Below are 9,657 nucleotides of genomic sequence, written 5' to 3'. Positions count from 1 at the left end.
AAATTAATTGGTTCATTTTAATTTTACTTTTCTCAGAATGTGAGATAACTGAAAGAGATTTCTTAGTACCCACAGTACCTATTCATTCCAGACACCATTCAGAATTAAAAAAAAAAAACAATTGCAGTATTGCGCTTAATTCTGATCTACTACAATACTGCTGCTACTACTACTGCTACTAATAATAAACAGCTTCACTCTCTATATTGTACATATTGGGCTGTGAGACAGAAATGCTAACCACCCCTAGAGAAACTACAAAGTGTTTATAACTGCATATTAGGTTGTACTTAATAGTGATGTGAATAAAAGATGTAACATTTCTACGGCAATAACAGATTGTGAAAACGCTTCAAAGATATTGTTGATGTGTGGTAAATATTCCAGGACTGTTTCTGAAAGAGAAAATGTTACAGAATAAATTATTGCAATAAATATACAAACACAAACATTTAAAGAATTTTCAGAAAGAATGTGAGAAAAAATGTCTTTGAATGCACCTTGGGCTACAGAGCTATCTTCCACCAATTACCTATCTGAGTTTATTCCCTGATGCATGCCATCATGGTGTGAGCTGCCTCACCTGGTTGCAATCCCAACTCAAAATGATAAAATACAGCGGACAACGTCATCAGAAAGCTGTAAACCAGGCAAGACCAGGCAGATCTAAGTTTATATAACAGTGAATTACAGATCAGTTATGTGTATAGAGAAGGTATGTTTGATCTTCATGGCACTTGGCAACCCTCTGGGCTTACAGCTAAAGACAACAAAATTCTCAGTCTCCAGGACAAGATCAGTAAAAATGTGTTTGCATCGCTGACTGGATTCTGGACTGAGAGCAATAGAAAAGTTCTAATAAGATGGGTCAGATGTCTTCTTATGGGCTGCTTTTCCCAGCTCTCTTTCATATCTGTCTGCTTCAAGGTGAGAACATTGGTTTAGCTTTTCCTTTTAGCTCTAACTTTGTTCTTTCTTTTACGTTTGTGTCCTAAATTGCATTAACGAGTGTAAATGTTAACAGCTGTATTGTTAAGCTTTTGTCATCATAAAGAGTAGATTGTTTCTCTTTCACCAACAGTGTGACAGCAGTAATACTGTTTGTTATGTTTAGCTAATTAAAATGCCACCACCAAATGTTGTATGATCAGTTTATCTAAAATACATCAATGCTGTGGCTTCTTCCTACCTGACCTGAGTTCATTTTTACAAGTGAAACAGACTTGAATTCTGTAAAGTGGTGGAATTATAATTAAAAATAAATAATATATTAAATAATAGCATAATATTAATAATACAAATGTTTTATACTGTACCGAGCAATGTTAAATTCTGGAACATCATGACATAACGACAGAGTCAGTGTCAGGGATACTCTCAGACATTAGGTCTAAGTAAATTAGCTTCATCATTTAATATGATGAGTCATTTATTGGAAAACAGATAATTCCAAAAAAATCATTTTAATTGCTGTATCATTTTCACTTACCTGTTTTATCCTGTTTTTGCAGTGTTCCCCCCATTGACATTTGTTATCTGTGCTGGATTGTGTGTGTCAGGATGTCACTATGCCCAGGAAAAAGTTTTATGAAATCCTATGTGCAGGAAAAGCTAATGAGTGTCTTTTATACTTTTAAGACATACAGTATAGAGATAATTATTTTAATTCCCACATAGTTTAGCTGTGTCTGCTAGTGTGATCGTGAGTGCTTGCAGATTTTTGTTAGCACAGTCATTAGCTATTGAAGCAAATATGACAGAAGGTGGTTCAAGATGTATACAATAAAATATTCCGGAAACGTCAAGTGTTGTTTGGCTACCAAGTTATATATTAATGCAGGAGTCATGCAGATATCCACTACTTGACAGCAGTCTTATCAGAATTTGTAATTTAGTGGTGCACAGTGAAATTGCAAGTTGGCCAGGTTAGAACTAGAATCTAAATGCCATTCTCTTTAGAATTCATAGGCCTCCAGCCCTCTGTTGACATTATGGAACACAGTCGTCCCAGGACTCTTGTGCAACAGTTTGGAGTTCGAGTGCTGAGTCCGCCTTTCTCAGTGCAGATCATTTCTGTGACACCACAGAACGTCTTTGAGTTGCCCATTGTCAATCCAACACTTGACCCTGAAGTATTCAGTGTTGAGGTAAACTAGTTTATGGTATGGTCCTTCACTCTTGCTTTCTTTGAGATCTCATACTGTCATAGCAGGAATAAAACAATCTTTCTATTCTTTCTATTCCCCTCAATCAGATCAGACTCAATGCTTCGTTGGATTTTGAGAGAGTCCGCATGTACACTGTGTACCTAAGGGTGGACTCTGCCAATGGTACTGTACAGCAGAGCTTCAATGTGCATGTTACAGATGTCAATGAGCCACCAGTGTGTGACCATTTCTTCCAGTTCCCAGGTACTGAATCTTGTACATGCTGACATTAATTTGTCTTCTCATGGTGAAAACACTATTGGATGCAGCTGAAGAAAAGAAAATAACTACAGTAGATACTGTATATTTAGCATTTGCTGCCCAACACAATACCGAGCCGTGCATACATTTTCTTAGGGTCTTGGGGGAGCCAGAGCCTATCCCAGTAAGTAAAAGACACAAATGAGGATATACTGGATAGGACACCAGTCTATTACAGGTGAAGCACAAACACAAATACACACACACTTACACCAGGCACAGTATTCCCAGAATCCAGTTGACCTACTGGTATGTCTTTGGAGTGTGGGTAGAAACTGGAGAACCTGGTGGACACAAGAAGAACATGAAACCCCACGCAGATAGCTATCCAGAATTTGAACCCAGGGCCCTAGTGCTACAAGGCAGCAATGCTAAACACTGCACCTCTATGTCACCCCAACACAATACCCATTGTGTGCTTTCTGTGACATATATTCCTCTTTTTTTGTGAAGAGGAATATATGTCCATAAGATTCCCTTTATTCCATACTATATAATTTTAAGCGATATACGATGGTATTAATGCATGGTCACACGGTGAGAGAAAGACATGCAGGGAGTGGCGTTCTAAGTAACAACAATATTTATAATAATGGAATTGTGATTACATTTTAATATTTTAATAATTTCTGTAGGTCGTTCCTTCATTATTTAGTAGTGCCACTTTAGGCTATGTTATGGAGAGTGGAGTGACCTTTCTTGTGAGACCCATGTGAGTTTTGTGATGGCAGTTCCTACACCTCACGGTAGTGAAATGCTCTAACAGAGAGGATAAAATGTGTGTGTTTGTAGGTGCAGAAGTCCAGATCCCTGAGAGCCTATCTGTCCCTGTGAGGGTTTACAACGTCTTGGCATCCGACCCTGATGAGAAGGACATGCTCACTGTAAGCAGGGGACTTTGAGTGGACATGGGTGTCATTTGCTTTTTCCATTGAATTAAAAGGGGAAAACTGGTTCAAACCAAAAGTCACACACAAACTATACCATACTGCAGTTCAGAGTGTATTACTGGATATCATTTTATGATAATTGCTTGTTCGGAGACAATAACTTCTCTATAAACCCAATATGGGAAATTATTCCAATGCCATATGTCAGTGTCAATCAGTCCTCTCAGTACAGCCTCCTGAGCCCCTGCTTGGACAAGAAGGAGAACATACTTGTACTGACACATTCTGGTGCATCACTTCAATCGCTGTGTCCATAGATTGACTATTCTTTTCAGGGACATGTGGGGCTGGCAAAAAAAACACAGAGCAAAAGTAATCTTATAAATAAATAGCCATTTGTAACCAAATTTAATGACCAAGTAGTCAGTACTTTGGTGTAACATCTCAGTCTATTTCCTGGTGCGTAGTGTACCCTTACACCATACTAGAGCACTGCTTTGGAACTTTTGATCCAAAAAAAAAGCCACCTGCTGGGATATCAACATCACTTGCAGCAGCAACCTGGTTTTGCTTTGAGGACTACCAGCCCAGTAGTGACAGGACCAGCCTCGCAAAGCGTCTGAGATGTGGCTTACCAGGCTGAACGGTGGTAATATAGAGGAGAACTCAGAAATGGAAGGGGACCTTCTAGTGCCATCTTTATCCCCCAACTATTTGTGAAATGATACATCGGTTATACAGCTGGGTCTGGATATTTGCAAATTTAACATTTGGGAATCTGCTTGTTTGCGATTCTGGGTCTTGAGCAGAAGAACAGCAGAGCAGAATAAAACCAAGCCAAAGGTTGTGAAGTACAACTTTCAAATTAGCCTCGCAATAGGCAGGGATCATGGCCCAAGTTCCCACTACCCAGCATCCACATCTCAATGCGTTCTTGTTTATATATTGTAATGAATGCTCCTGGTTACTGGATACACAAGTTTATTTTTCCTCAATAATTTTGATTTTCTTTCTCTTTTCATTCAGTACACTATAAGCAAAGTGCAGCCCATTTCAACTAGAAAACAATTTCAGATTGATGGCACTGGTGTTGTGACTTCTAATCAAAGTTTTGATTACCAAAATGGGCCACAAGTAAGTTTGGGCTTTATTTTGTCGTTTTTTTTTTCTGTTAACTTCACACCTGAAGGCAGTTATCAGCATACAGTATATGTTAGTGCACCAGAACATTGTAACTTCAATTAACAAATAAGTACTGCTTAACAGTCAATAGTTACCTCTCTCAAATTCACATATTCTCAGTGAGTGAATATTTTTGTTTCAAATAGAAGTACGAGTTTGTTCATCTATGGCTCCAGAAAAATGGTTAATTCAGTTTATAATATATTCATGATAATATGAAGAGCTGAGAGAGTTATAATAGATGATGAGGATATTTTTAATCGATCCATTAAACACATTTTCACCACAGAGGGGCAGCAAACGGTATGAAACCCAGTTTCCTGATATGCATAGGCTTTCCAATAAACAACTTTCTGTCCTCCTGCGTAAAGCCACCATACCATACTGAAACAAACAAAACATGGTAACACTTTAAAACACTTCATGATAAATTATGGAATTGCATCTGTTTCCCAAAGGACTTGCATATTATTGTTACTCAGTATTTAGTATGCTACTAATGTGTGCCTCCAAATACAGAACGAACTAAAGGCCCTGCACTGAAAAATAAATGAAAGGCGCAGATAGGAAAACAAGACATGTACTGTAATCACAAATGCGAAAATACTGCGCACTTGTACTTTTTACCCCACCTGTTATCCTGTCTTCCTGCCATTTGCTCTGTGATGAACAGGTGAAGAGTGGGAGGCTGAATGTCTGTGAGAAGTAAACGGAATGAAAGAGACACTAACGCTAGCTCTGTCTCCACTGTCATTTAGGATTTTGTTGTCTCTGTGACTGTCAGTGACCAACATGGAGCAAACTGCAGTGGCACCATCCACATTAAGGTCCTAAAAGTCTTTATTCACCCCCTCACGTTCATGTAAGTACAGCACTTTTTGTGAATTCGTGCTACTAAAAGCCTGCCACCTCCAGACCACAAAGCAGCAGCTTTCCCTGGCTTGTCTCTCCTTCCCAGTACTTTAAAATAAACAGGGCTTTCTTTGCAATATGTCATGAAAGCTTATCATTGCAGAGCTGGCAGATGTAGAATAATGCAGTTAGTGATGATTACTCCATCATTAGAGCAAAAACATGAAAGAAAATAAGACAGCGGATTTTAAATATAAGATAGTACGATTGTCAAAGATTAATGTGGCTTGTTTTAGAATTAAATCATAAATGTGTATAATAGTGTGGATAGCATTGCTTCCTCACAGCGCAGGGGGCCTGGGTTCAATTCCAGACCTGGGGTGCTATGTGTGTGGAGTCTGTATGTTTTCCCCATTTTGGCATGGGTTTTTCCCACAGTCCAAAGACATGCTGGAAGGTTCATTGGCTTCTGGGAAAATTGGCCCTGGTGTGAGAGTGTGCATGTGTCTGCATCTGTGTGTGTCCTGTGATGGACTTGCACCCTGTCTTATGCCAGTTGTCTTTTGGGATAGACTCCTGCTCTCCTGCAACCCTGTGATCTAACTGATAAAGTGGTTAGAAAATGGATGGATATATGCAGTATACAGTATATAATGCAGAATTAATATATACTTTGTAATTTATTTGCCATTTGTGATGATTCCTCTCCTTTTTATTTTAGACGTCCTTCCCAGAATGTCTCCATCATTGAGAATAAAGGCAATAATGACTACGTGGCGACTGTCACTGCCAACGCCTCTGATATAAGTTACACCTTTGTGGAAATTTACCCACCATATAAGATAGACAGAGGTATGGACGGGATCAAGCCATGGATGGGTTCGTGAACTCAGATAGAAAAGCATGGTTCAAATAACACATTTTTAATTTTTCAGTGACAGCATCCACAAGATTTGATTAAAAAATATAAAAAGGAGCTTAAAAATAGGTGCAAATGTAACACATTGATTGGTCTATTATGGTACAATATTTTTTTTTCTCTTCATTCTTCACAGGAAAGGCCCACGGGTGGAGTATTGAGCTGACCAGCTGGGCCTATCAGGAATCCTGACCATGCACTAACAGCACTCCTCTGTCACTTATTGCAGATAGTGGGATCATCCGAACAGCTTACAATCTTGACCTTGAAGCAGACCTGGCCCTGCAGTATAGTGTCCTGAAAGTGCGAGCCTACAGTCGGTTAGATCGTCGCAGTGCCACTGCCACTGTTACTGTCACCGTGCTGGATGTCAATGAATATCCCCCGCTCTGCTTCCCTTCTGTCTTTGTGTAAGATCAGTTGTAGTGGGAGCTGTTGTGAGGGATGAATGGACAAAGGACTAAGAGCCACAGTGTATAAAGTAATGGAGTCCTTTAAGCCAAGCTGTAATGGAAGGAGCTTAATAGTTTTTAAATGAGCCCAAAACCTTTCCAAAACCATTCTCCTACTGTATACCCATGCAAATTAGTTGATCTTCTCATAGTCATAAAGACTAAATTAAATTCTGAATGAAAGCAACAAAAGTCTGGCTGATATTGTCACTATAAATGGTTTCATTGTAGGCTAATGGTATCAGAGACAACTCCAGTAGGCACCAGCCTGGGTACACTGACCTGCCATGATGTCGACGTCAGCAACACTGATCTCTCTTATCAGCTACAACCGAACAATTTATCTCTCTTCAGTTTCCGTCTCGAGAACGGCTATCTTAGGGTAAGATTTACAGATGATGGGGAGACGCTGTGACAGATACACTGATACACCTGGGCTTAATTCACTAAGTGTGACACAACAAGAATTTGCATACCAGCAAACTTATTTTGATTCTGCTTTCAGACTTATTCCTTTGTTTTTCCACACAGGGTTAAAAACCCGTGACAATGGAGTTTTAACACAACAAGTATTTATTAACAAATTTTTTGCACACTATGGATTTCAACCTTGAATGTTAAAAGCAGAATCACTTTGTAACAGTGTATGTCAAAAAATAATTGTATAAACATCTGTCTTTATATCTTTATAAAAACACAATCCTTGCATATAATCATTTCTTTTTTTACAGGTGAATAACACTCTGGACTACGATAATGCTCTGGTTGCAAATAATAACTTCCAGTACCAGGCCACTGTATTGGTCAATGACAGTGGTATACCCTCCCTCACAAGTCAGTACTGGCAACTAGGTTATTAGTATTGTTGGTCTGCTAAATAACATTTGTTTGTTATATATGACCCCATACAGTATATATTATGTGGTCAAGAACAAATGCATTTAATTTATACATTTTGGAATCAGTCCAGTTGTTACAATTCCTCACAGCACTTTTATTGAGCATCTCGTTATGTGACAATAGTATAAACTGTAGCTTCAGATTTGTGGCTTGTGACCGAAAATATTGTGACATTCAGAACATGTTATGAACTCTCAATCAAGGAAAACAAAACAAATTCAATGACATATTGCTCTCTGTGAAACATCAAAGAAAGTCTGGGGAATGTTGTAGGCCAATGATTTAATTCAGCAAGGTATGGACAGTGGAAGGTCTTTATACTAGGCAGAAGAAAGAATGACATGGACTCATGCTTTTTATTTTACTTTAAATATTCTAATGCATCATATACTACTCCATATGAAAAGGTTGCACGTTAATTTTTTTCTTGTCCATGTTCATGCACAGCTGCAGAAAGAGAGACTGAGGTTCCTCTGTGTTTTGCATTTCAGCTGCTGTGCCGGTGCTGGTCACAGTGACCCGTGTTAATGAGTATACACCTCAGTTCCAGGGTCCGCTGGCTTTCAGTGTGCCTGAGAATGCACCCAGGCTTGCTGTGATTGGTGCAGTGAAGGCCACAGACAGGGACTGGGAGTTCAACGCTATGCGCTACTCCATCATCAGTGGGAGTGGTTTCTCCATCAATCCCAAGAATGGTCAGTTATGCCAGATCATTGATATTTTCCTTTGAGATACAACCCTTGGTAAATAAAAGGGCCCTGTAAACTGGGCAAAAACATATCTAATCTAAAAGTCAAATATTATTTTTGTAATCCAGTTCTCCTAACACTTATTTCACTCTTCCACAAGTTAAACTACAAATAAACCTTTTGATTTTAAGTCTTTGATCATATAAACAACAAGAGGTCCTCTCATACAAGTTTTAAGCAAAATTGCTATTGATCTGGTTTTCTTGACCCCGAATTTCTTGGTGGCTACATATCACATTTACAAACCCATGTTCAGGAATGATAATGAAATTATGAAAAACAGGTTTGTTGGTTTTTATGTTCCTTGGTGGTTAATTTTCTCTCTATTGGCAGGAGAAGTTTATCTCAGAAGAAGCTTGGATTTTGAAACCCAGAAGGTACACCTCCTGAAGGTGCAAGCTGTAGACCTAAACCAGGATGTAGATCCTAGCAACCAGAGGACAGCCAATCAAGAGATCACCATCAATGTTCAGGTTCTTCTCACCCAGTTGCTTTTTCTTCCCAAGACGAGCAGACTGTCTTACTGATACTGTGCAGCAGTGGGGCTTGACTGTGCTTCTTCATGATGTGCCATGCAGGTAGTTTCTGAGCTGGAGACCTAAAGCCAAGGCCAATATTTTTCTCAGTGGAAAGGGGACAGTGTTTTCTTCTTCCTGAAAATTACAAATTGATAAATCTGTGGCTTTTTGTAGTCCACAGTGATTATTAGAGAGAACCAGCGGCAGGTGGCAAATATTTAAAGGGGATCTTATTTAAATATCACAATTTTTATATTTTGAGGTTACAAAGAACCAATATTGATGAGTGCATTTCAAACCACAATAAAGGTAAAATGTACGCAGAAACTTATAAAATCTTCAATTTACATCACAAAATAGATTACATTTGCAGGTATGCGCCATGTTAAGCGGTTCATAACAAGGAAACAGAACTTTCTGTGACGTGATGCAGTCTTATTACATTGTAAAGAACCAGGCCTGCGAATACATCAGGAACAAGTAAAGTTTATTCCATGCTGAAAAGAAAAGAAACACAACGTTTCGGCTGTGGAGCCTTCTTCGGGTATGGGAGAAGAAGGCTCTACAGCCGAAACGTTGTGTTTCTTTTCTTCTTTTTTCAGCATAAAATAAAATTTTACTTGTTCCTTTGCAGCCTACACAGGCTAACGCAAGGAACCTTCTTGAACTACTTGCGAATACATCTCTTTTAATTCAGTGTAAATATTGCCCTCAACATCAAGACTTG

The 9,657-nt window shown here is 38.9% G+C and overlaps 2 protein-coding genes across 2 annotated transcripts; both read left to right on the top strand.

Moving 5' to 3' along the window:
• The first annotated feature begins 1,991 nt into the window (after positions 1–1,991).
• LOC148835245 (cadherin-related family member 4-like) lies at positions 1,992–6,514 on the top strand. Its single transcript, XM_088915801.1, has 7 exons — positions 1,992–2,147; positions 2,255–2,411; positions 3,261–3,352; positions 4,385–4,492; positions 5,299–5,402; positions 6,114–6,244; positions 6,448–6,514. Exons 1-7 carry the CDS (start codon positions 1,992–1,994, stop codon positions 6,501–6,503), a joined length of 804 nt encoding a protein of 267 aa, XP_088771927.1. The 3' UTR covers positions 6,504–6,514.
• A 140-nt stretch (positions 6,515–6,654) lies between these two features.
• On the top strand, positions 6,655–9,015 carry LOC148835244 (cadherin-related family member 4-like). The gene is made up of 5 exons (XM_088917073.1): positions 6,655–6,721; positions 6,995–7,145; positions 7,495–7,597; positions 8,155–8,358; positions 8,746–9,015. The coding sequence occupies exons 2-5, from the start codon at positions 6,999–7,001 to the stop codon at positions 8,937–8,939; spliced, it is 648 nt and encodes a 215-aa protein (XP_088773199.1). The 5' UTR covers positions 6,655–6,721; positions 6,995–6,998; the 3' UTR covers positions 8,940–9,015.
• The last annotated feature ends 642 nt before the right edge of the window (positions 9,016–9,657 follow it).

The sequence above is a fragment of the Atractosteus spatula genome, chromosome 5, assembly GCF_055471065.1.
Source record: "Atractosteus spatula isolate fAtrSpa1 chromosome 5, fAtrSpa1.hap1, whole genome shotgun sequence".
Taxonomy (NCBI): Eukaryota; Metazoa; Chordata; class Actinopteri; order Semionotiformes; family Lepisosteidae; genus Atractosteus; species Atractosteus spatula.
The sequence above is the reverse complement of the archived record's forward strand: the minus strand, read 5'-3'. Positions and strand labels throughout refer to the sequence as shown.